Below are 27140 nucleotides of genomic sequence, written 5' to 3'. Positions count from 1 at the left end.
TTAAATCAAGTCTTTCAGGTCATTAGTCTCATGTCAATGTCGAGTCCCGAGGCTCCGATTCCATGTCAAGTTATTTTATTTTCTACCAAATCGAGTCTCAAAACATCACATTTGTGGACGTGTTCAAGAGCATCAAAACCGTGACGTATCATTGGTAAATTGACTGGCCACTGTTGGCATTTTTAACTGCAGTTTCACAGATAATCAACAATGAGTGAGGATGGAGATTCATGGTCTTTACAGCTAATACAAATCACCACGGTAACTCAACATAAATAATAATTATAATAATGCATACAATTGTGCATTAAACTTAAACACCCAAAGCTGTTATGTGATTCAGTCATTTTATCAGAAATGCTGACAATTGATGGTGTTAAGCATATTCAATCAAGAGCTTGATATGAGGTGCTGCAGCTGCACACACATTTTTCACCAACAAATGGACTAGCCTATGGATCAATCAAACCTTTCTTTACAATGAAACTTGTATAAACCACTTCATATGACATTCAGTTTTTATATGAACAGATTGGATCCCATAATGCAATTGCATTCAGGGCAGTTCTGAAAAAGTCTTGCGTTGCGGTGGTCCACTCTCTTTGGCCTCCTGGTCTTTCCCCTTCTCCTCAAACATCAAGATCCTTCGGCAGAGAAAAATAAACAAACACATATTATTACACATGTCATGTAGCAACGAGACATAGCCTTAAAGGAAATACAGTGGATTACAAAAGTTCAGAATCGTATTCAGAAGTTTCATTTCGGGTCTAATGTAATGCCGTCATTAATGTAGTTTCATATTTCTTCTAACTTACAGTCGGAGTATGGAATTCCTCTTTCCTAGCATCATATTGAGAAAGTCTGTGTAACAGAACGTGTCTCGTGCAGCGCCGCCAACCACATCTGACATCATCTTTTTCAGCTCCAGGTGAGTCTTGGCCACCCCCAGCTTCTCTAACATGCGCTTCAGCCCCATCATGTCTGTGACACAGAGATAGATAGAGAAAGAGACAAAGATGACAAAGATAGTTCACATGGATGGCTCAATGTTGTCCTCTTGATTAGCCTAATCTTGTTATTCATAAGGATTGTTGTAAAAAAAAAAATGTTTTTACCGATGTCTCCTTGGTCATTGAGATCAAATTCCATGTATTTGTCTGTAAAACAATACAGAACACATTAAACATATTATTTCATTGTTGATTCATTCATCAAGGTAACTGATAACTGTCTGATCAATGTGAAATTAAAACACTTGAAAATCTCACTTTTAAACATTTCCAGTTTTGAGCTGAGGTCCTCCTCCTCTGCATATTTAGGATCTGTGAGAAAAACCTTCAGAATAGAATATCACAAGACAGACCTTGAGATCTGATAGTTGCTAATAATACTATAGCTAGATAATACTGCCCAAATAACATTTATAGACAGATGAACAACAGACCTCATTGATGGAGTTCAGTTTCTCATCCTGCTGCGACTTGAGGAATCCAAATGCTTTCCCTCCTGAAACAATATGAGATAAACTCAGAAATGTTATTACTCACTTCCTTATTGGTGATCTACTGGAATCCCCCCCCCCACACACACACACACACATTCACAGGATTTAACTAAAGCTAATGACAGAGAGACTTACCTTGTAAATGTTTATCCATGTCAATCTGCTGTTATTTGGTGTATAAGAGACTAGTCAAATGGACCATGGGTTGCTGAGTGTTGTGTTATGAAGACTGAAAGTGTCAAGTATGTATCTGTATATTGTGACAGAAGAGGAAGTTTGGGGAGTTAAAGTTAGTGTGGTCATTTGCTAAGTTCCCCTCTCACATCCACTCGCAGCAGACGGAACAGACAGAGAACAAAGAGAGTGTATGTAGGGAACAAGGAACTAGGGGGTTTGCATTTAACATACGTTAGACTAGGCTACCACATAAACACTGCACACTACATCATTGTCTACATATATAAAATAAATGTTTTATTAAAGTGCTTTCATCTACTTTCAGCAAAATGTTTAATCACTTTTCATGTATACATTTTTAACTTACGGCTCAGGCACAAGGAAGGAATGATTCTAATGAAATGTTATGTTACAGTACTGTTATGCTAAGTATTGTATAACTAATTGGATAAATGTGGAAATTACAGTGAATTAATTTTAAGCAAATAACTTGTTCTCTGGCCTTGACACTAGATAACACTGTTAAGCATATAATCTTCAAAACAACATGCTTTTTATGTGGGAAGTCAATAAGTGTTTCTCAGGAAATGTGTATTCATAAACAATAAAGAAACTAGGCCATGGAGAACTGAGATCGGGGTCTGAGATGAGAGACTAAGGAACTTCACACTCACATGGATAATGGCACTGTTTCAGTCACACGGGTTATCAATACTTCTGTTGAAAATCATAACGCAGTGTGCTGGTGAGTAGTCGTTCTTGCTGAAATTACACTTTATTTAATTGTCTGATAGTGATTTTTAGAGCATACTGCTCTAAATATTTCAAAAAATTTCATAATGCTAATTTCATCCATTTTTTTCTCCTTATTTCCCAGGAGCTGAGTCTTGTTCTCATGTAGAGACGACACAGTTCATCACAGCTACTCAGAAAGAGGTAGCTGTCCTCCCCTGTTTCACATCAACATGCCTAGATTTAGCAACCAGAGTGAAATGGACAAAACTTTCACCTAAACCTGAGGACATCTTGGTGTGGCCTGATGATCCATCTGTGGCCCATAAGTCAGAACGTGTGGCCTTCGAGTCGGGAGTGGATGTTGTGGTGGCTGGAAACCTGTCCCTGTCTCTAAGAGATGTCAGGAAATCTGACGAAGGGCTTTACAGCTGCAAGGTCTGGCAGGGATGGAGTTGTGTCATGGTGAAAAACATCACTCTAAAAGTGAAAGGTAAAATTATATATTCCCTTTCTCTCTATGTAAGTGTCAAATAAAAAATATAGTCAAACTTGTTTGAGTAAGCCTCTATTCTCTTTTCCAAAGAATGCAAAATCCTACATTCAGTTATGGCAGCACCCAACGGAATAGCTACCCTGCCTTGCATGTTGAACATGACAACAGGAATGCCCCAAATATCATCGGTGTCCTGGGGAGAGATCAAGGGAGACACTGAGACCCAAATACTTCAATACCCTACATATATCACCAACCAAACATCCCTAGGAAATAGGGTGAGGTTTGGAGGAAATCTCAGTTCAGGAGATGCATCTTTGGCTCTCTCCCTGGTGGAGTACAGTGACAGCCAATGGTACAGATGTAAGTTGCATATGGGACAACATGAACGCTGCTTTGAGGTCAAGCTACAAGTTAAAGGTGAGTATATGCTAGTACATTCTTATTCAGAATATACAGTGCATTCGGAAGGTATTCAGACCCCTTTACTTTTTCCACATTTTGTTACGTTACAGCCTTATTCTAAAAATGATCAAATTGTTTTTTTCCCTCATCAATCTACACACAATACCCCATAATGACAAAGCGAAAACAGGTTTTTAGAAATGTTTGCACATTTATAAAAAATATAAAACAGAAATACCTTATTTACACACAGTACCAGTCCGAAGTTTGGACACACCTGCTCATTCAAGGGTTTTTCTTTATTTTTACTATTTTCTACATTGTAGAATAATAGTGAAGACATCAGAACTATGAAATAACACATATGGAATCATGTAGTAACCAACATTTTAAAAAACAAATTGGCATTCTCTCAACCAGCTTCAACTGGAATGCTTTTCCAACAGTCTTGAAGGAGTTCCCACATATGCTGAGCACTTGTTGGCTGCTTTTCCTTCACTCTGTGGTCCAACTCATCCCAAACCATCTCAAATGGGTTGAGGTCGGGGTATTGTGGAGGCCAGGTCATCTGATGCAGCACTCCATCACTCTCCTTCTTGGTAAAATAGCCCTTACACAGCCTGGTGGTGTGTTGGGTCATTGTCCTGTTGAAAAACTAATGATAATCCCACTAAGCGTAAACCAGATGGGATGGCTTATCGCTGCAGAATGCTGTGGTAGCCACGCTGGTTAAGTGTGCCTTGAATTCTAAATAAATCACTGACAGTGTCACCAGCAAAGCACCCCCACACCATAACACCTCCTCCTCCATGCTTCACGGTGGGAAATACACATGCGGAGATCATCCGATCACCTACTCTGCGTCTCACAAAAACACAGCAGTTGGAACCAAAAATCTCAAATTTGGACTCATCAGACCAAAGGGCAGATTTCCACCAGTCTAATGTCCATTGCTCGTGTTTCTTGGCTCAAGCAAGTCTCTTCTTCTTATTCGTGTCCTTTAGTAGTGGTTTCTTTGCAGCAATTCGACCATGAAGGCCTGATTCACACAGTCTCCTCTGAACAGTTGATGTTGAGATGTGTCTGTTATTTGAACTCTGTAAAGCATTTATTTGGGCTGCAACTTCTGAGGCTGGTAACTCTCTAATGAACTTATCCTCTGCAGCAGAGGTAACTCTGGGTCTTCCTTTCCTGTGGCGGTCATCATGAGAGCCAGTTTCATCACAGCGCTTGATGGTTTTTGAGACTGTACTTGAAGAAACTTTAAATTTCTTGACATTTTCCTGATTGACTGACCTTCATGTCTTAAAGTAATGATGGACTGTCGTTTCTCTTTGCTTATTTGAGCTGTTCTTGCCATAATATGGACTTGATCTTTTACCAAATATGTCTATCTTCTGTATACCACCCCTACCTTGTCACAACACAACTGATTGGCTCAAACGCATTAAGAAGGAAATACATTTCACAAATTAACTTTCAACAAGGCACACCTGTTAATTCAAAATCATTCCAGGTGACTACCTCATGAAGCTGGTTGAGAGAATGCCAAGAGTGTGAAAGCTGTCATCAAGGCAAAGGGTGGCTACTTTGAAGAGTCTCAAATATAAAATATATTTTGTCTGCAGCATTGAAGGTCCCCAAGAACACAGTGGCCTCCATCATTCTTAAATGGAAGAAGTTTGGAACCACCAAGACTCTTCCTAGAGCTGGCCGCCAGGCCAAACTGAGCAATCGGGGGAGAAGGGCCTTGGTCAGGGAGGTGACCAAGAACCCGATGGTCACTCTGGCAGAGCTCCAGAATTCCTCTGTGGAGATGGGAGAACCTTCCAGAAGGACAACCATCTCTGCAGCACTCCACCAATCAGGCCTTTATGGAAGAGTGGCCAGACGGAAGCCAGTCCTCAGTAAAAGGCACATGACAGCCCACTTGCAGTTTGCCAATAGGCTCCTAAAGACTCTCAGACCATGAGAAACAAGATTCTCTGGTCTGATGGAACTCTTTTGCCTTGAATGCCAAGCGTCACGTCTGGAGGAAACCTGGCACCATCCCTACGGTGAAGCATGGTGGTGGCAGCATCATGCTGTGGGGATGTTTTTCAGCGGCAGGGAGACTAGTCAGGATCGAGGGAAAGATGAACGGAGCAAAGTATAGAGAGTTAATCTTGATGAAAACCTGCTCCAGAGCGCGCAGGACCTCAGACTGGGGCGAAGGTTCACCATCCAGCAGAACAATGACCCTAGGCACACAGCCAAGACAACGCAGGAATGGCTTCGGGGCAAGTCTCTGAATGTCCTTGAGTGGCCTAGCCAGAGCCCAGACCTGAATTATGGGGTATTGTGTGTAGATTGATGAGGGGGAAAAAACAATTTTTATCAATTTTAGAATAAGGCTGTTACGTAACTAAATGTTTAAAAAGACAATTGGTCTGAATACTTTCCGAATGCACTGTATCTATATTTGTCAACCATTGCATTAGCAATTTGATGTTCTATAATTCTCATGTTCTACCATTGAAACAGAACAGGAAGAGGAGACTTCCACCACAACTGAACCAGCAAACCGTGGTATGTGTACAATGTTTTTCTCTTATTTGTGTATTTTATTTATTTAAAATAATAATTATAATGAAAATATTTGTGGACATATTTATCACCACTGGGTTTAGAGGACTAGAGACACACGACAGGCTTTACACTCAGTTCAATCAAATGAGATCATGAATGACTGTCATCATATGATACTGATGCTCTGCTCAGCAATTACAGCCAGTCAGAGTCCAGAAAGAGTTGTGACAGCTGCAGTTGGAACTATAGTGGCTTCATCCATGTGTGTGATCTTCATAATGGCTCTTACACTGGGAGTGATCATTTACCTCAGACGCCGCAGACACTCCGGTATGTATGGACACTACTCTGGTTTATATTGACCTGGTAAAGTAAGGCAGACACTCAGGTATGTGTGGACACTACTCTGGTTAATATTGACCTGGTAAAGTAAGGATGTGTGAACACTACTCTGGTTAATATTGACCTAGTAAAGTAAGGATGTGTGGACACTACTCTGGTTAATATTGACCTGGTAAAGTAAGGCAGACACTCAGGTATGTGTGGACACTACTCTGGTTAATATTGACCTGGTAAAGTAAGGCTACATGTTTTGAAATACACATTCCAATACACAGTATTATTGTATTGTGGATCTGCCTCTCTCTCTTTCTCAGATGAAGATCACTGGCATACTTATGAAGATGTACAAGACTCAGGTAAGCCCGTTGATTATGTCCCATCCTGAGTATGCTCAGAGTGCTCCTCGTCCACCTCGGTAGTGGAAAAATTACTCAATTTTCATACTTGAGTAAAAGTAAAGATACCTTAATAGAAAATGACTCAAGTATAAGTGAAAGTCACCCAGTAAAATACTACTTAAGTAAAAGTATTTGGTTTTAAATATACTTAAGTATCAAAAGTAAATGGAATTGCTAAAATGTACTTAAGTAGTAAAAGTAAAAGTTTAAACCATTTCAAAATCCTTATATTAAGCAATTGACCTGGTAAAGGCTACATGTTTTGAATGATAAATTATATATATTTTTGACGGATAGCCAGGGGCACACTCCAACACTCAGATATAATTTACAAATGAAGTATTTGTGTTTAGTCAGTCGGCCAGATCAGAGGCAGTAGGGATGACCAGGGATGTTCTCTTGATAAGTGTGTGAACTGGACCATTTTCCTGTCAAAATGTAATGAGTACTTTTGGGTGTCAACGAAAATGTATGTAGTAAAAAGTATTTTCTTTAGGAATGTAGTGAAGTAAAAGTAAGCATCTAATTAGTAAAGTACAGATTCCCCCAAAAACGACTTAAGTAGTACTTTAAAGTATTTTTACTTAAGTACTTTACACCACTCGTCCACCTAAATAACATGTCTTCATCTATTTTTTTCACAGCAATGTTCCCCAATGTTCTGTATTCACTTCAAGAGTTTGACCAGAAGGAGGACCTATGCACTTGTGAGTTTTTCCCCCCCAAATATACAGTACCAGTCAAAAGTTTGGACACACCTACTCATTCAAGTGTTTTATTTTTACTATTTTCTACATTGTAGAATAATAGTGAAGACATAAAAACTATGAAATAACACCTATGGAATCATGTAGTAACTAAAAAAGTGTTAAACAAATCAAAATATATTCTATATTTGAGATTCTTCAAAGTAGCCAACCTTTGCCTTGATGACAGCTTTGCACACTCTTGGCATTCTCTCAACCAGCTTCACCTGGAATGCTTTGTCAACAGTCTTGAAGGAGTTCCCACATATGCTAAGCACTTGTTGGCTGCTTTTCCTTCACTCTGCGGTCCAACTCATCCCAAACCATCTCAATTGGGTTGAGGTCGGGTGATTGTGGAGGCCAGGTCATCTGATGCAGTACTCCATCACTCTCCTTCTTGGTCAAATAGCCATTTTGTGATTTATTTAGAATTCAAGGCACACTTAACCAGCATGGCTACCACAGCATTCTGCAGTGATACGCCATCCCATCTGGTTTGCGCTTAGGGGGACTATCATTTGTTTTTCAACAGGACAATGACCCAACACACCTCCAGGCTGTGTAATGGCTATTTGACCAAGAAGGAGAGTGATGGAGTGCTGCATCAGAGGACCTGGCCTCAACAATCACCCGACCTCAACCCAATTGAGATGGGTTGGGATGAGTTGGACCGCAGAGTGAAGGAAATGCAGCCAACAAGTGCTCAGCATATGTGGGAACTCCTTCAAGACTGTTGGAAAAGCATTCCAGGTGAAGCTGGTTGAGAGAATGCCAAGAGTGTGCAAAGCTGTCATCAAGGCAAAGGATGGCTACTTTAAAGAATCTCAAATATAAAATATATTTTGATTTGTTTAACACTTTTTTGGTTACTACATGATTCCATATGTGTTATTTCATAGTTTTGATGTCTTCACTAGTTTCTACAGTGTAGAAAATAGTAAAAATAAAGAAAAACCCTTGAATGAGTAGGTGTGTCCAAACTTTTGACTGGTTCTGTATATATTTTTTAGTTTTGAACCTGGGCCTAGATTCATTCCGGGCCGCAGTAGATCCGCGTTATAGCGCGATTGACATTTAAAGGCAATGTTACCTGGTTAGCGGAGATAGCACTCACGGTAAACTGGATATGTCCGCTTTATCGGAAATTACCTTTAAACATCAAGCGCGCTAAAACGCGGATCTTCCACGATCTGGATTGAATCTAGCCTCTGGTCACTGTGTCTGTGAGTCCAGGTTAAATTGTTGTTTCTAATAACTTCAGTTCTGTAATCAATTAACATTTCATTCAAATGCATTTATTTATTTGTCTTTCTTTCAGTTCAATGCCAGTGAAAAGAATACTCATCTTTCAACACACCATGTCTTACTTAACCATACTCAAAACACCTATAAATGCTTTTTTTTATGGTATTCACGCTTCTTATCTTTCAACCCCTGGTATAGCCTACATAGTATTACACAATATCAATCTTAGTTGTGAAATAGTAAAATGGATGAGGTGACCTATTGTATTTAGCTTGATTTGATTGGACATATTCCTTTATTTGTGACCTCCATGGTGGCACAACTTGTGTTGATGCTTTTGTACACCACAGGATGTGTGGTTGGGAGCTGTTCCAGACAGAGACATGCTGTTCTGCCGTTCTACTTGTATTGCTAATGCTCACACACTGCCATCCTGTATCAAATAAATACACGTATCTGTTCATTCTCATGTAGTTTGTCTCTTGTCACAGTCCCATACATCTACCCAGTTGTACAGTGCTGAAGAGAAGTTACCAGGTTTCTTAATGCGTAACAGAGGAAGGACCCATGTGGGATGTGAAAGTCAGCAGAGTGATTTGTAGTACAGGAGGTGGGGTGACTTAGTCATCAACCCCCACACTGAGGAGGCATACTGAATGTGTTCCTGTAAACAACTTAAGTCGTTTTTATTATAAAAAATAAAATATCAGTACATTGAAATGATTAATATGGTAACTGGTGATATTCTATAGAGGTTATTTTATTTTTATGAATTTATTTGCACAATAAAAACACTTCATATTTCAGTTTACATTTATTATATTTAGAAATATAATAGAAGGAACCAAAAAAAAAAAACCCTGCATAGGCTTGATGTACTGGTGAAACTTAATGTGACAAAATATCAAGGGAAATCCAAACCACAAAACAATGTAAACAAAAAAGAGGTAAAAAGTACAAAGATTTGATTTAAAACTCAACTAATGTCCTAAAAATAGAGGACATGACATTACACTCAGTTCACAGCTTGCAGAAGATCATAAAAACTGTCGTTCATTACTCCTGAAGGTTGTATTGCTTGAGGTAACGCTTCATCTTGAATATCTTCATAGATATGAGTCTGCAAAGAAAATATGGAATGTGTAAAACCAGTTGAATTTAGTTCACCAACATGATAAAAGGGTTACAAGACAAGACATTTAGACAAATTAGATGTCAAGTTATAGGCGTACTCAACTGGGCTTCACTTGTTTTTTTTTTGTTTTTTTGGGGGGGGGGATGGATCAGCTTAATATTGCAGATAGATTGTAATTCTATCAATGTAATTGTCTGCATCACTTCCAATCCCCCATGTTTTTTTATATATATACTCCCCTTTATTACTTTTCAACCCCGCCATCCTTTCCCTACTTGGAGTAAATTAGTGAACAACAATGCTCAGGCCTCTACTTCCGGTGTATACTTACTATTTTTACATTTACATTTTTAGTCATTTAGCAGACGCTCTTATCCAGAGCGACTTACAGGAGCAATTAGGGTTAAGTGCCTTGCTCAAGGGCACATCGACAGATTTTTCACCTAGTCGGCTCGGGGATTAGAACCAGCGACCTTTCGGTTACTGGCACAACGCTCTTACCCACTAAGCTACTATCTACACCTTATGGACACAGTTCATTTTACAATAATTATATTATATATATTATATATAATGTGGTCCTCTGTAGCTCAGCTGGTAGAGCACGGCGCTTGTAACGCCAAGGTAGTGGGTTCGATCCCCGGGACCACCCATACACAAAAATGTATGCACGCATGACTGTAAGTCGCTTTGGATAAAAGCGTCTGCTAAATGGCATATTATTTATTATTATTAAATATATATACATATATATATATATTTTTTTTTTGCTCCTGAACTTCTTCTACTCTCAACCTCTCCGATCATTTTCATGATGTCCATCCGGTTTGCTTCTATATGCCATATCTTTCTAACTGTGCTCTTTCCCAAAAGCTCCCAACATACAACCTATATACTTATTATGGACACAGTATGCTTACATTATTAGCTATCTTTGTTATTATTTGTTTATTAGTCCCATCCTTCAACTCTATTCAATACCTCCCATCTATCTCTTAACACCATCCATATAGGATTTCTATTTGCCATATATATTTCAACCGTACTGCGATGTTTTACAAAAGTTCTGAACCTTTCTATTCTCATTGCTTCTACAGATTGTGAATTAAAAATAAACATTTTTGCTAAAAGTATTATTATATTATTGATCGATTGACTATGACTTTTCAGATCACCCAGTAATGCTATCTGCAAGGTTAGCTCCAGGTAAATATTGCAATCATTTAGCCATTCCTGGACCTGTGTCAAAAAACAAGCTACAAATGGACAGAACCAAAACAAATTATCTAATGATTCTGTCTCTTCACAGCAAAATCTGCAGAGCTGGGAAGATTGTATCCCCCATATAAATAACATTCTATTGGTAGCAAGAATTCTATATAATCATTTAAATTGAAAGATTCTAATTTTTGAATCCGGTGTCGTTTTGCGTGTCAGTTCATAAACACTATGCCATGGGATCGGTACGTCAAAAATCTCTTCCCAACTATTTTGCAATCTATATGGGACGGCTGTCAATCCTTTGGTCCTTAAGTGAAACTGATATACTTTTTTATTTATCACAGTTTTCCTTAACCAATTATGTTCTTTAATGCAAGGCCGACAGACAAGTTCCTTACTTTCTCCCCCTTCCACTTTCCTCTTCCACTTTTGCTGTAAGGCTGCAATTATTTGGTTGTAATTTTGGGTAGAGCAGACATTTCCATATGTTTTTGTTAGCTGCATGTGCGACATAACTCCACCAGTCCTACCGATGATATCATTTACGAAGATTATTCCTTTTTTAAACATTCTGTCAAAAAAGTAAGTTTTTTTGTCAATTAGTATATTTGAATTTAACCACAATATTTGTTGCATTATTTGTTCTGTCGTTTCTGGAGGATTAAATTGAAATTGCAACCAACTTTCTATGGCTTGTTTTAGAAATAGTGATATTTTGGAGATTATTTCCTTTTCAAATAACTGCAAATGAGTTGTTGTAATCTGAATAAAGGGAAAAAAGGCCTTTCTTGAACGTTGAGTGAGACAATCTTACTAATTTGCTTGAGAACCAGTTCGGATTTAAGTATAACTTTTGTATGACTGAAGCTTTTAGTGATAGGTCTAATGCTTTAATATTTAATAATTTCTGTCCTCCGAATTCATATTAATTATATAAATATGCCCTTTTAATTTTGTCTGGCTTGCCGTTCCAAATAAAATTGAATATTTTTTTCTCATATAATTTAAAAAACTGTTTGCTAGGCGTAGGCAAGATCATAAGCAAATAGGTAAACTGGGATAATACTAAAGAGTTAATCAGGGTGATTTTTCCACAATTTGACTGGTATTTTCCTTTCCATGGTAGTAAGATCTTATCTATTTTTGCTAACTTTCTATTAAAATGTATTGAAGTGAGATCATTTATTTCCTTTGGGATATGTATTCCGAGTATATCCACATCACCATCAGACCATTGCATTGGTAAACTACATGGTAATGTAAATTTTTTATTTTTTAGTGATCCAATACGTAATATAGTACATTTGTCATAATTTGGTTGTAATCCAGAGAGGTTAGAAAATGTATATAGATCCACTATGAGGCTGTGGAGGGATTCTAGTTGTGGATTTAAAAGAAAACATGAATCATCAGCGTACAATGACACCTTTGTTTTTAAGCCCTGGATTTCTAATCCTCTGATATTATTATTGGATCTGATTTTAATAGCTAACATCTCGATGGCCACAATAAATAGATATGCCGATAGGGGACAACCTTGTTTCACTCCTCTTGACAGTTTAAAACTTTCTGAGAAATAGCCATTATTTACTATTTTACACCTAGGGTTACTATACATGATTTTGACCCATTTTATAAGAGATTCTCCAAAATTGAAATGCTCCAGGCATTTATATATAAACCCCAGTCGAACTTTATCAAATGCCTTTTCGAAGTCTGCTATGAATAGCAGGCCTGGTTTCCCATATTTTCCATAGTGTTCTATTGTTTCCAATACTTGCCTTATATTATCTCCAATGTATCTTCCATGTAAAAAACCTGTCTGATTAGAATGAATAATATCCGACAATACCTTTTTAATTCTATGCGCTATTCATTTTGCTAGAATTTTTGCATCACAACACTGAAGTGTAAGGGGCCTCCAATTTTGTAAATGGACTGGATCTTTATATTTTCCACTTGTATCCTGTTTCAGTAATAATGAGATCAGACCTTCTTCTTGAGTGTCAGATAATCTACCATTTACATAGGAGTGGTTAAAACATGCTAATAACGGTCCGCTTCACTTGTTAGTGAATTACATAGTTGTGTTTATTGAATGCTTACCATTCCAACAGGTGTCTGCTGTTCTTCTCCTTCTGTAGGTAAAGGGGGACAAATATCAGCTTTATTTCACATAAATGTAATTAGGATGGTATGTCTTTCCTTTTCACTGCTGGTCATTACTGTAGGTTTTATCAAGGATGCAACATCAAAATTGCAGTTTTTTGTAACACACACAATCTAACACACATGAACACATATGTACCGGCGGCACTTCCCTTGCCCTGCCTCTTACAATACATGCCCCTTATTCTAACAGCACAGAGCAACAGCAGCAAAAGGGGGACTGACCATATCACCGCAGGTAGTACATGACCTATTTGCAAAGACGTACCAAGTCACAGAGACTGTATTACAACTCAATATCTTATCACAACATCACAGTAATGAAATAATATAGCCTCAACACAGATCATGGCCATGCATTGTACCAAACTACTTTCAAAAGTCTTACCGCTCTGGATGGTCCACTCCTTCACAGCCATTTCAACCCCTTCTCTGAGCACGGTGCAGGCTATCTTCTCTGTGCCCTGGCGGTCAGGAAGAAAGAGTTTGGAGATGAGGGTGTTGTTGTGTCCTATAGGACCACTCTGCAATCCATCCTGGCCACTGTGAGTCCAGGTCAAATTGAAGTCTCTACCATCTTCCACACAGGTGAGTGAGCAGGTCAGGGTGAGATTGTTTCCGCCTGGGGTAGCATACTCTGCAGATACTGAGGACAAAGCAGTGGTGTACATTGTGCCGTTACCCTCATTCATGGGCGGTGTGTTCAATAGGGCGATATGGGCGACGCACTGCCAAACGGGAAAAGGAAGGGATTTTTTTTCTAATCAATTATATCATGGCAACAGTAGTTCAGTGTTCACGTCTGATCTGCCAGCCACTAAATGTCCAATCAGGCTAAAGTCGTGCTTCAAATGTCCCCGCCCGTTTTGGGGCGATTTCAGTCAGGTTGAAAATCGCCCAGAAGTCTCTCATAGCCTCTAATGTACATTTTTTTTTTTTCAAATTTCTGAGCTTTCAATACATTCTCTATGGGTGTCTGAGGGCTTGCACTTACGCGCTTTCGTCATACGTAACGTAACGTAACCATGAACGGCAGACAGCAACGCTTGGACAGCGACTGGTGTAACCGACATGCACCATCTTTCAGAAAAGATTAAGAAAAATGAGCTGTCAAAGACCCACATTGATAGCTGTTTGAGATTGTCTGCTTTGGTGAGAGTGAATATTGCCACTCAACTGGATGAGGGATACAGGCTAGCTGTCCGCCGCCACAACGATGAGGTTAGCAACAGCAGAGTCGTGAACACTGTCTACGAGAATCGAGACGACCTCATAGAATGTTTTGAAGCCATCCGGACGGGTTCATTGGGTTCATTTGACCAGCCCACCGTACCAGAAGCTACAGAATAAGGACATCGATGCTGTCTTTATCAACCGTGCCCTCGACAGCTTCGCAAGCAGTGTGCAGGCCATAAGGTAAGATAAAGATTAAACAATATCATTCGATCTTTCTCAAAGCAGAGCTTTATTTGAAAATGTATGCATGAAAGGAGACTGCATTTGTGTTTGAAATTACATTATTGTCATTATATATGGCCAGTGGTGTAATCTATCTTATTTTATATACTATGTGTACTGTACAGTGGTGCTCATAAGTGTATGAACACATTCTAAAGCTGACTAAAAAGAGGAATAAAAAAATAAAAAAATCATCTTTTGGAAATTGATCTTAATGACTTAATTAAAAAAGTTGGAAAATCCAACCTTTAAGGACACCAATTTTCTTTTCTTTTTTATTCCTCTTTTTAGTCAACTTTAGCATGGGATCATAAGCTTATGAGCACCACTGTATACTGTGCTGAACATCCAGGCTATGTGAGACACAAAGGCTAACTTAAACACTAAAGACTTTATGCATCCCTGCCCATTTTAAGTGGAACTGAAGTATTTGTACTATACATGGATACATTGCATATACCTGTGCATCACATAGACAACAATACTGTACAAAGCCAACAAACACATTGGTCTGTTTGCCTTCAGGGACTCCTCTCAACAGCAGCTGCAAGAAGCAACAGGAGCCAAAAGACCCAGAACAGCTTTGAGAGAAGAGGAGAAGCAGAGGCTGTCTGAAGAGGTCTGCAACACCATCCTGGATCACACCAAAGAAAGGTTCTCTTTCTCTGGCCACCTTGTGAGTGCTACCTTACTGCAAGCAGACATGTTTGAAAGGTACTGCCATTCAAAAAAATAAAAAATCTGTTCATGTTCATTTTTACAAATCTATACAATTGGCCAGAATATGGTTGTTCATATTTACAAATCTATACAATTGGCCAGAATATGGTTGTTCATTTTTACAAAGCCATACATATTGTTTATGCAGTGTTGAGGAATGTGAAAGAACACCCTTGATTATTTTTACTGTGATAACTTATTTTGCTTTTGTAAGCCAACACTTTTGAGATCAGTCAATAAATGCTTCTGGTATTGACTTATATGCTGCCCCTGTCTTCATGTTGTTGCTGGACATATCTTTTTAAAAATGTGTGTAGGTCACCTAAATCATCAGAAAAATTGCCCCTCCTGAGAATTTTTTCAGGAGCCGCCACTGCCCTCATTTACTAAGTTTATTCATAGTGTAAGACACGTATGTATGTCTCAGTGATACAACCCATTGACACTCACCATCCAGAGTGTGTAGTAGGATTCTGTTCTGTTGCGAGCAGTTGTAGAGCCCAGAATGCAGTGTTTTCACATTGCTGATGACCAAAGACCCGTCTTGGCTGATGAGAGATGCAGGGAGGTGACCCTGAGTTCCAGCTAAGACATCACCTGACTGAGACAGACTGGACAGTGATCTTTGACCCAGAATCCACTGGAATCTGCTGCCCACCTCAAGACAAACACTTCCACTATACCTCCTGAAAGAGAGAGAGAGAGAGAGAGAGAGGAGTGAGGGGAATTTGGTTGCAATATACTACTGTGTTAACGCAAATATGCTGCAATAATACATAGTTACAAAAGTACCTGCAATTTCTATGGTATAGCTGAGGGACGTCTTCACAACCTCTCCTTCAATCAGTTGACACCGCCACTTCCTGTGATGGTCTGTCTTCTTGACACCTCGGATGGCCAGTTTAGAGAGGCAAGTAGATTAACTTTCGGTTTGAAATCTCTCTCCCTGTAGCACTGTATTGGCCTCATTCAGCCAATTCAGCTGGATTTCACTATGGTTGCATTGTGGGACAAGGCCTGAGAATATATTCAGGTGACATTGGAGCTTGATATCCATCTCTGGTGCTATATTGGTGTCTGTTGCCAGAGTAACTAAAAAAAATAAAAAACAAAACTATGGTGACAACACTCACTCAGAAATAGTGTGAATAAAAACGGACAATTTAGGTTGATCATAAATGGTAACATACTGTTGAGAAGGTGAAGAGAAACCCTTGAACTGGTGGCCCCATCTTCACAGGTGTAAACTTTTCCATCATCTATTTCAAGAGGTTGAATTTGTAGAGAGCAGTCATGTCCCATTTTCAGTCGACTGGCTCTTCCTGGCTTTGGACCCTTCACGTCCACCTTGCCTGATAGTACTAATTGGATATGAAACCCATTTTCCTCCATACTCCAGGTAACAGAGGAGCAGGAATTGATGTAGGATGTACCACATGGTAAACGCACACTGTCTCTAATTGAAGCAAATATTCTTGTAGGTCTATGGTCTTTTGAATAGAGTAAAAAACAAGTGTTACAACACTTCTCATAACAAAATCAATAGGGAATCAAGAAATATTTGATGTAAAATATGTTTTAAAAAATCAGTAATGTTAAAGAAATCATATTTACCAGAGGACTGGAGTCCAAGTATTGCCTGTAAAAGCATGCAGAGACACAGTTTTAGGTACAGACACATCTCTCCGTCTTGTGATTTTCTTTATTTCTCAATGTCCTTTTGACAGTATGTGTTATCATATGTTACTGTTCAGGAAATGTCAAGTACTCACTCATATTTTCTTTCTTCACCAACTTCTATAAATAGCAGTAATCATGCCCTGGCATTTTTCCACCAACTAGACCTATTTCTTTTGCTGTTCCCCTTTCCATTTAGTTATATTTTAAATCCTCTATTTTATAACCTAGCCTACTTCAAACACAAGACTGTATGAAGTTTGTTTTGCTAAAAAATATATCAAAAAAGTGTATAAGTGCTTTATGATAAATTAATGAACTGAGATAAACCATGCAGAAAATTATGGCATTTCCCACTGAACGGATGTTACAATTGAAGTCGGACATACACCTTAGCCAAATACATTTAAACTCTGTTTTTCACAATTCCTTACATTTAATCCTAGTAAAAATTCCCTGTATTAGGTCAGTTAGGATCACCACTTTATTTTAAGAATGTGAAATGTCAGAATAATAGTAGAGAGCATGATTTATTTCAGCTTTTATTTATTTCATGACATTCCCAGTGGGTCAGAAGTTTACATACACTCAATTAGTATTTGGTAGCATTGCCTTTAAATTGTTTAACTTGGGTCGAACATTTCGGGTAGCCTTCCACAAGCTTCCAACAATAAGTTGGGTGAATTTTGGCTGTAAAGAATATCATATTATCGTCGCTTATTATATGTATTTGATTTATGTGCTTTTTTTATTTATTCAGCCTGCTTATTGATTTATTTATTGAATTAAATCAGCATAGCAGGTGGAGGCTACATGTTGTGAATGGGGCCACGAGTTCAACTTTTTGCCTACCGAACATACAGCAACATTCCAAAATGTATGTCATAATGACAGCGTCGCGCTGTTGGGCTACTGTTGTAAAGGTACCTCTATGACGTCACCGTTTATCAAGGCGGGACAGACGCCCAGATGTTCGGATTGAACAAAGCTGAACTGGGTCTTGAATGTAAACCCGTGCGCGACCATTTCCAGTCAAACGCGCCGTTTCTTGGGCGCAAGAAGGTCATGAAAATAGAAGGTCATGAAAATGAAAAGAGACAGTAAAAAGGCGGAAGAAAAGGGTGAGTTATTCCAACCATCGCAACAATTTCAGTATAGGCAGTCACGAATCAGTGGTGGAAAAAGTACCCAATTGTCATACGAGTAAAAGTAAAGATACCTTAATAGAAAATGACTCAAGTAAAAGTGAAAGTCACCCAGGAAAATACTACTTGAGTAAAAGTCTAAAAGTATTTGGTTTTATATATACTTAAGTATCAAAAGTAAATGTAATTGCTAAAATATACTTACAGTGGGGGAAAAAAGTATTTAGTCAGCCACCAATTGTGCAAATTCTCCCACTTAAAAAGATGAGAGAGGCCTGTAATTCTCATTACATTTACATTTTACATTTTAGTCATTTAGCAGACGCTCTTATCCAGAGCGACTTACAGGAGCAATTAGGGTTAAGTGCCTTGCTCAAGGGCACATTTACGTCATTTAGCAGACGCTCTTATCCAGAGCGACTCACAAATTGGTGCGTTCACCCTATAGCCAGTGGGATAACCACTTTACAATTTTGGGCGGGGGGGGGGGGGGGGGGGGGGGGGTAGAAGGATTACTTTATCCTATCCCAGGTATTCCTTAAAGAGGTGGGGTTTCAAATGTCTCCGGAAGGTGGTGAGTGACTCCGCTGTCCTGGCGTCGTGAGGGAGCTTGTTCCACCATTGGGGTGCCAGAGCAGCGAACAGTTTTGACTGGGCTGAGCGGGAACTATGCTTCCGCAGAGGAAGGGGAGCCAGCAGGCCAGAGGTGGATGAACGCAATGCCCTCGTTTGGGTGTAGGGACTGATCAGAGCCCGAAGGTACAGAGGTGCCGTTCCCCTCACTGCTCCATAGGCAAGCACCATGGTCTTGTAGCGGATGCGAGCTTCAACTGGAAGCCAGTGGAGTGTGCGGAGGAGGGGGGTGACGTGAGAGAACTTGGGAAGGTTGAACACCAGACGGGCTGCGGCATTCTGGATGAGTTGTAGGGGTTTAATGGCACAGGCAGGGAGGCCAGCCAACAGCGAGTTGCAGTAGTCCAGACGGGAGATGACAAGTGCCTGGATTAGGACCTGTGCCGCTTCCTGTGTAAGGCAGGGTCGTACTCTCCGGATGTTGTAGAGCATGAACCTGCAGGAGCGGGTCACCGCCTTGATGTTGGCGGAGAACGACAGGGTGTTGTCCAGGGTCACGCCTAGGCTCTTCGCACTCTGGGAGGAGGACACAGCGGAGTTGTCAACCGTGATGGCGAGATCATGGAACGGGCAGTCCTTCCCCGGGAGGAAGAGCAGCTCCGTCTTGCCAGGGTTCAGCTTGAGGTGGTGATCCGTCATCCATACTGATATGTCTGCCAGACATGCAGAGATGCGATTCGCCACCTGGTTATCAGAAGGGGGAAAGGAGAAGATTAGTTGTGTATCGTCAGCGTAGCAATGATAGGAGAGGCCATGTGAGGATATGACAGAGCCAAGTGACTTGGTGTATAGGGAGAAAAGGAGAGGGCCTAGAACTGAGCCCTGGGGGACACCAGTGGTGAGAGCACGTGGTGCGGAGACAGCTTCTCGCCACGCCACTTGGTAGGAGCGACCGGTCAGGTAGGACGCAATCCAGGAGTGAGCCGCGCCGGAGATGCCCAGCTTGGAGAGGGTGGAGAGGAGGATCTGATGGTTCACAGTATCAAAGGCAGCAGACAGGTTTAGAAGGACAAGAGCAGAGGAGAGAGAGTTACACGTCAACTATGACAGACAAAATGAGGAAAAAAATCCAGAAAATCACATTGTAGGATTTTTAATGAATTGATTTGCAAATTATGGTGGAAAATAAGTATTTGGTCAATAACAAAAGTTTCTCAATACTTTGTTATATACCCTTTGTTGGCAATAACACAGGTCAAACGTTTTCTGTAAGTCTTCACAAGGTTTTCACACACTGTTGCTGGTATTTTGGCCCATTCCTCCATGCAGATCTCCTCTAGAGCAGTGATGTTTTGGGGCTGTCGCTGGGCAACACAGACTTTCAACCCTCCAAAGATTTTCTATGGGGTTGAGATCTGGAGACTGGCTAGGCCACTCCAGGACCTTGAAATGCTTCTTACGAAGCCACTCCTTCGTTGCCCGGGCGGTGTGTTTGGGATCATTGTCATGCTGAAAGACCCAGCCACGTTTCATCTTCAATGCCCTTGCTGATGGAAGGAGGTTTTCACTCAAAATCTCACGATACATGGCCCCATTCATTCTTTCCTTTACACGGATCAGTCGTCCTGGTCCCTTTGCAGAAAAACAGCCCCAAAGCATGATGTTTCCACCCCCATGCTTCACAGTAGGTATGGTGTTCTTTGGATGCAACTCAGCATTCTTTGTCCTCCAAACACGACGAGTTGAGTTTTTACCAAAAAGTTATATTTTGGTTTCATCTGACCATATGACATTCTCCCAATCCTCTTCTGGATCATCCAAATGCACTCTAGCAAACTTCAGACGGGCCTGGACATGTACTGGCTTAAGCAGGGGGACACGTCTGGCACTGCAGCATTTGAGTCCCTGGCGGCGTAGTGTGTTACTGATGGTAGGCTTTGTTACTTTGGTCCCTGCTCTCTGCAGGTCATTCACTAGGTCCCCCTGTGTGGTTGTGGGATTTTTGCTCACCGTTCTTGTGATCATTTTGACCCCACGGGGTGAGATCTTGCGTGGAGCCCCAGATCGAGGGAGATTATCAGTGGTCTTGTATGTCTTCCATTTCCTAATAATTGCTCCCCCAGTTGATTTCTTCAAACCAAGCTGCTTACCTATTGCAGATTCAGTCTTCCCAGCCTGGTGCAAAATCTACAATTTTGTTTCTGGTGTCCTTTGACAGCTCTTTGGTCTTGGCCATAGTGGAGTTTGGAATGTGACTGTTTGAGGTTGTGGACAGGTGTCTTTTATACTGATAACAAGTTCAAACAGGTGCCATTAATACAGGTAACGAGTGGAGGACAGAGGAGCCTCTTAAAGAAGAAGTTACAGGTCTGTGAGAGCCAGAAATCTTGCTTGTTTGTAGGTGACCAAATACTTATTTTCCACCATAATTTGCAAATAAATTCATTAAAAATCCTACAATGTGGTTTTCTGGATTTTTTTTTCTCAATTTGTCTGTCATAGTTGACGTGTACCTATGATGAAAATTACAGGCCTCTCTCATCTTTTTAAGTGGGAGAAATTGCACAATTGGTGGCTGACTAAATACTTGTTTTCCCCACTGTAAGTATCAAAAGTAAAAGTATGAATCATTTAAAATTCCTTATATTAAGCAAACCAGACGGCACCATTTTTATGTTTTTTAAATTTATGGATAGCCAGGGGCACACTCCAATACTCAGACATCATTTACAAACAAAGCATGTGTGTTAAAGCATGTGTGTTTAGTGAGTTCGTCAGATCAGAGGCAGTGGGGATGACCAGGGGTGTTCTCTTGATAAGTGCTTGAATTTGACCATTTTCCTGTCCTGCTCAGCATTCAAATTGCAACGAGCACTTTTGGGTGTCAGGGAAAATGTATGGAGTAAGAAGTGCACTATTTTCTTTAGGAATATAGTGAAGTAAAAGTAAAAGTTGTCAAAAATATAAATAGTAACATAAAGTACAGATACCCCAAAAAACTACTTAAGTAGTACTTTCAAGTATTTTTACTTAAGTACTTTACACCCCTGTCAATATGTGAAATACTTTTGTCAAACCAAAGCCAACGTTGTTGGCCTTCTCGTTTTTGCATTTACAGTAGGCCTACATCAACATTCAAAAGTTGCTGCAAAAGTATAAGTCCTTTGACCAACTTTCTGTCCGAAAGAACCGTGTGCTTAATTTCTCCTCTTATTTTAGGGTATGCCGCTCCCTATGATCCATTCTTCAGCGGACCAGTACGAAAGAGGTTTGTGCAGGCTCATCAAGGTTTTTTTGTTGCCTTCATTCAATCTCGATTGCCATTAGGCCTATTTATGGTTTGCGTTCCAAATAGCAGCCTATTGCCTACGCTAGTGCAGTACTTTTGTCCAGGGTCTGTATAGGTTGTCATTTGGGACACATGCATACAGTTTTTATTTTAATTGTTTTATTAGCATAGATACAAAAGCGCAGCTAAACTCACAGCATATGCAGAAGCACACACATCATATGCTGTAGCATACAAAATCGCACTCACATTACATCTGTCTAGATTTGTGTACAACTCTTTTGAAGGCGGACATGCTAGCTAGCTGTCATGTGGATTAAGTCCACCTTGTTCAAGCATATGAATCAGCTGATTTAATTTCTTCATGTCATTCCAGGAGCTGCACAGATCTGATCTGCTGCATACTGTTCTTGGCTGTCATAGCTGGCTATATGGTCATGGGAGTTCTGGGTAGGGAAGTCTTCATCATCATTTGAAGATGACATGACTGTCATCATCTGGTGTCTGTTTTATCCCTTGCTCATCTAAAAAGTCTGTATCTGATAGTCAATGTCAACATGACAATGAGAGAGACGATTCCCCTGTATACTGTTCGGCCATCTTTTTAGTGTACAGCACAGTAAGCCTAGCTAGCTACATCAACTAAACCACTGTGAAAGTTCACAGGAGCAGAACTCTAAATGTAATGGAAGTGTGTCATATGATTGTCTCTGGTTCTTCCTCTCTCCCTCCATCAGCCTGGTTGTTTGGAGACCCTCGCCATGTTCTCTTCCCCAGGAACTCCACCGGAATGTTCTGTGGAGCAGGGATGAATAGGTGAGTAGACCTATGTTATGTCTACCTAGCTATAGGCCCTATGTTATGTCTACCTAGCAATAGGCCCTATGTTATGTCTACCTAGCTATAGGCCCTATGTTATGTCTACCAGGTTATAGGCCCTATGTTATGTCTACCTAGCTATAGGCCCTATGTTATGTCTACCTAGCTATAGGCCCTATGTTATGTCTACCTAGCTATAGGCCCTATGTTATGTCTACCTAGCTATAGGCCCTATGTTATGTCTACCTAGCTATAGGCCCTATGTTATGTCTACCTAGCTATAGGCCCTATGTTATGTCTACCTAGCTATAGGCCCTATGTTATGTCTACCAGGTTATAGGCCCTATGTTATGTCTACCTAGCTATAGGCCCTATGTTATGTCTACCTAGCTATAGGCCCTATGTTATGTATACCTAGCTATAGGCCCTATGTTATGTCTACCAGGTTATAGGCCCTATGTTATGTCTACCAGGTTATAGGCCCTATGTTATGTATACCAGGTTATAGGCCCTATGTTATGTATACCTAGCTATAGGCCCTATGTTATGTCTACCTAGCTATAGGCCCTATGTTATGTATACCTAGCTATAGGCCCTATGTTATGTCTACCAGGTTATAGGCCCTATGTTATGTATACCTAGCTATAGGCCCTATGTTATGTCTACCTAGCTATAGGCCCTATGTTATGTATACCTAGCTATAGGCCCTATGTTATGTCTACCAGGTTATAGGCCCTATGTTATGTCTACCAGGTTATAGGCCCTATGTTATGTATACCTAGCTATAGGCCCTATGTTATGTCTACCTAGCTATAGGCCCTATGTTATGTCTACCTAGCTATAGGCCCTATGTTATGTCTACCTAGCTATAGGCCCTATGTTATGTCTACCAGGTTATAGGCCCTATGTTATGTCTACCTAGCTATAGGCCCTATGTTATGTCTACCTAGCTATAGGCCCTATGTTATGTCTACCTAGCTATAGGCCCTATGTTATGTCTACCTAGCTATAGGCCCTATGTTATGTCTACCTAGCTATAGGCCCTATGTTATGTATACCTAGCTATAGGCCCTATGTTATGTATACCTAGCTATAGGCCCTATGTTATGTCTACCTAGCTATAGGCCCTATGTTATGTCTACCTAGCTATAGGCCCTATGTTATGTCTACCTAGCTATAGGCCCTATGTTATGTCTACCAGGTTATAGGCCCTATGTTATGTCTACCTAGCTATAGGCCCTATGTTATGTCTACCAGGTTATAGGCCCTATGTTATGTCTACCTAGCTATAGGCCCTATGTTATGTCTACCTAGCTATAGGCCCTATGTTATGTATACCTAGCTATAGGCCCTATGTTATGTCTACCTAGCTATAGGCCCTATGTTATGTCTACCTAGCTATAGGCCCTATGTTATGTCTACCAGGTTATAGGCCCTATGTTATGTCTACCTAGCTATAGGCCCTATGTTATGTATACCTAGCTATAGGCCCTATGTTATGTCTACCAGGTTATAGGCCCTATGTTATGTATACCTAGCTATAGGCCCTATGTTATGTCTACCTAGCTATAGGCCCTATGTTATGTCTACCTAGCTATAGGCCCTATGTTATGTCTACCTAGCTATAGGCCCTATGTTATGTCTACCTAGCTATAGGCCCTATGTTATGTCTACCTAGCTATAGGCCCTATGTTATGTCTACCTAGCTATAGGCCCTATGTTATGTCTACCAGGTTATAGGCCCTATGTTATGTCTACCAGGTTATAGGCCCTATGTTATGTCTACCTAGCTATAGGCCCTATGTTATGTATACCTAGCTATAGGCCCTATGTTATGTCTACCTAGCTATAGGCCCTATGTTATGTCTACCAGGTTATAGGCCCTATGTTATGTCTACCTAGCTATAGGCCCTATGTTATGTCTACCTAGCTATAGGCCCTATGTTATGTCTACCAGGTTATAGGCCCTATGTTATGTCTACCTAGCTATAGGCCCTATGTTATGTCTACCTAGCTATAGGCCCTATGTTATGTCTACCAGGTTATAGGCCCTATGTTATGTCTACCTAGCTATAGGCCCTATGTTATGTCTACCAGGTTATAGGCCCTATGTTATGTCTACCTAGCTATAGGCCCTATGTTATGTCTACCTAGCTATAGGCCCTATGTTATGTCTACCTAGCTATAGGCCCTATGTTATGTCTACCTAGCTATAGGCCCTATGTTATGTCTACCAGGTTATAGGCCCTATGTTATGTCTACCAGGTTATAGGCCCTATGTTATGTCTACCAGGTTATAGGCCCTATGTTATGTCTACCAGGTTATAGGCCCTATGTTATGTCTACCTAGCTATAGGCCCTATGTTATGTCTACCAGGTTATAGGCCCTATGTTATGTCTACCTAGCTATAGGCCCTATGTTATGTCTACCTAGCTATAGGCCCTATGTTATGTATACCTAGCTATAGGCCCTATGTTATGTCTACCTAGCTATAGGCCCTATGTTATGTCTACCTAGCTATAGGCCCTATGTTATGTCTACCAGGTTATAGGCCCTATGTTATGTCTACCTAGCTATAGGCCCTATGTTATGTCTACCTAGCTATAGGCCCTATGTTATGTCTACCTAGCTATAGGCCCTATGTTATGTCTACCTAGCTATAGGCCCTATGTTATGTATACCTAGCTATAGGCCCTATGTTATGTATACCTAGCTATAGGCCCTATGTTATGTATACCTAGCTATAGGCCCTATGTTATGTCTACCTAGCTATAGGCCCTATGTTATGTCTACCTAGCTATAGGCCCTATGTTATGTCTACCTAGCTATAGGCCCTATGTTATGTCTACCAGGTTATAGGCCCTATGTTATGTCTACCTAGCTATAGGCCCTATGTTATGTCTACCAGGTTATAGGCCCTATGTTATGTCTACCTAGCTATAGGCCCTATGTTATGTATACCTAGCTATAGGCCCTATGTTATGTCTACCTAGCTATAGGCCCTATGTTATGTCTACCTAGCTATAGGCCCTATGTTATGTCTACCAGGTTATAGGCCCTATGTTATGTCTACCTAGCTATAGGCCCTATGTTATGTATACCTAGCTATAGGCCCTATGTTATGTCTACCAGGTTATAGGCCCTATGTTATGTATACCTAGCTATAGGCCCTATGTTATGTCTACCTAGCTATAGGCCCTATGTTATGTCTACCTAGCTATAGGCCCTATGTTATGTCTACCTAGCTATAGGCCCTATGTTATGTCTACCTAGCTATAGGCCCTATGTTATGTCTACCAGGTTATAGGCCCTATGTTATGTCTACCTAGCTATAGGCCCTATGTTATGTCTACCTAGCTATAGGCCCTATGTTATGTCTACCTAGCTATAGGCCCTATGTTATGTCTACCAGGTTATAGGCCCTATGTTATGTCTACCTAGCTATAGGCCCTATGTTATGTCTACCTAGCTATAGGCCCTATGTTATGTCTACCAGGTTATAGGCCCTATGTTATGTCTACCTAGCTATAGGCCCTATGTTATGTCTACCTAGCTATAGGCCCTATGTTATGTCTACCAGGTTATAGGCCCTATGTTATGTCTACCTAGCTATAGGCCCTATGTTATGTCTACCAGGTTATAGGCCCTATGTTATGTCTACCTAGCTATAGGCCCTATGTTATGTCTACCTAGCTATAGGCCCTATGTTATGTCTACCTAGCTATAGGCCCTATGTTATGTCTACCTAGCTATAGGCCCTATGTTATGTCTACCAGGTTATAGGCCCTATGTTATGTCTACCAGGTTATAGGCCCTATGTTATGTCTACCAGGTTATAGGCCCTATGTTATGTCTACCAGGTTATAGGCCCTATGTTATGTCTACCTAGCTATAGGCCCTATGTTATGTCTACCTAGCTATAGGCCCTATGTTATGTCTACCTAGCTATAGGCCCTATGTTATGTCTACCTAGCTATAGGCCCTATGTTATGTCTACCAGGTTATAGGCCCTATGTTATGTCTACCTAGCTATAGGCCCTATGTTATGTCTACCTAGCTATAGGCCCTATGTTATGTCTACCTAGCTATAGGCCCTATGTTATGTATACCTAGCTATAGGCCCTATGTTATGTCTACCTAGCTATAGGCCCTATGTTATGTCTACCTAGCTATAGGCCCTATGTTATGTCTACCTAGCTATAGGCCCTATGTTATGTCTACCTAGCTATAGGCCCTATGTTATGTCTACCTAGCTATAGGCCCTATGTTATGTCTACCTAGCTATAGGCCCTATGTTATGTCTACCTAGCTATAGGC

General features: G+C 40.4%; 3 protein-coding genes across 3 annotated transcripts in view; 2 read left to right on the top strand and 1 right to left on the bottom strand.

Annotated features, from left to right (window-relative positions):
* Positions 1-152: 152 nt before the first annotated feature.
* LOC311118609 (allograft inflammatory factor 1-like) lies at positions 153-2288 on the bottom strand. Its single transcript, XM_084157648.1, has 6 exons — positions 1643-2288; positions 1448-1509; positions 1272-1338; positions 1119-1160; positions 819-984; positions 153-644 (listed from the first exon to the last, which is right to left on the bottom strand). The coding sequence occupies exons 1-6, from the start codon at positions 1659-1661 to the stop codon at positions 557-559; spliced, it is 444 nt and encodes a 147-aa protein (XP_084013774.1). The 5' UTR covers positions 1662-2288; the 3' UTR covers positions 153-556.
* LOC311118572 (uncharacterized protein) lies at positions 842-9079 on the top strand. Its single transcript, XM_084157645.1, has 9 exons — positions 842-931; positions 2295-2429; positions 2562-2909; positions 3003-3332; positions 5841-5885; positions 6078-6215; positions 6542-6583; positions 7270-7332; positions 8690-9079. Exons 2-9 carry the CDS (start codon positions 2366-2368, stop codon positions 8701-8703), a joined length of 1044 nt encoding a protein of 347 aa, XP_084013771.1. The 5' UTR covers positions 842-931; positions 2295-2365; the 3' UTR covers positions 8704-9079.
* A 13361-nt stretch (positions 9080-22440) lies between these two features.
* Positions 22441-27140, top strand: part of LOC311107506 (choline transporter-like protein 4) — a gene marked incomplete at both ends in the record, with an annotated part of 35270 nt that continues 30570 nt past the window's right edge. Inside the window, 2 exons of the mRNA XM_084150003.1 lie at positions 22441-22453; positions 22741-22819. Coding sequence (XP_084006129.1) covers positions 22441-22453; positions 22741-22819 — 92 coding nt within the window. The remainder of the gene's footprint in view (positions 22454-22740; positions 22820-27140) is intronic.

Source organism: Coregonus lavaretus (assembly GCF_964263955.1).
Source record: "Coregonus lavaretus genome assembly, chromosome: 3".
Lineage (NCBI taxonomy): Eukaryota > Metazoa > Chordata > Actinopteri > Salmoniformes > Salmonidae > Coregonus > Coregonus lavaretus.
This window is presented reverse-complemented; position numbering and strand designations above follow the sequence as displayed.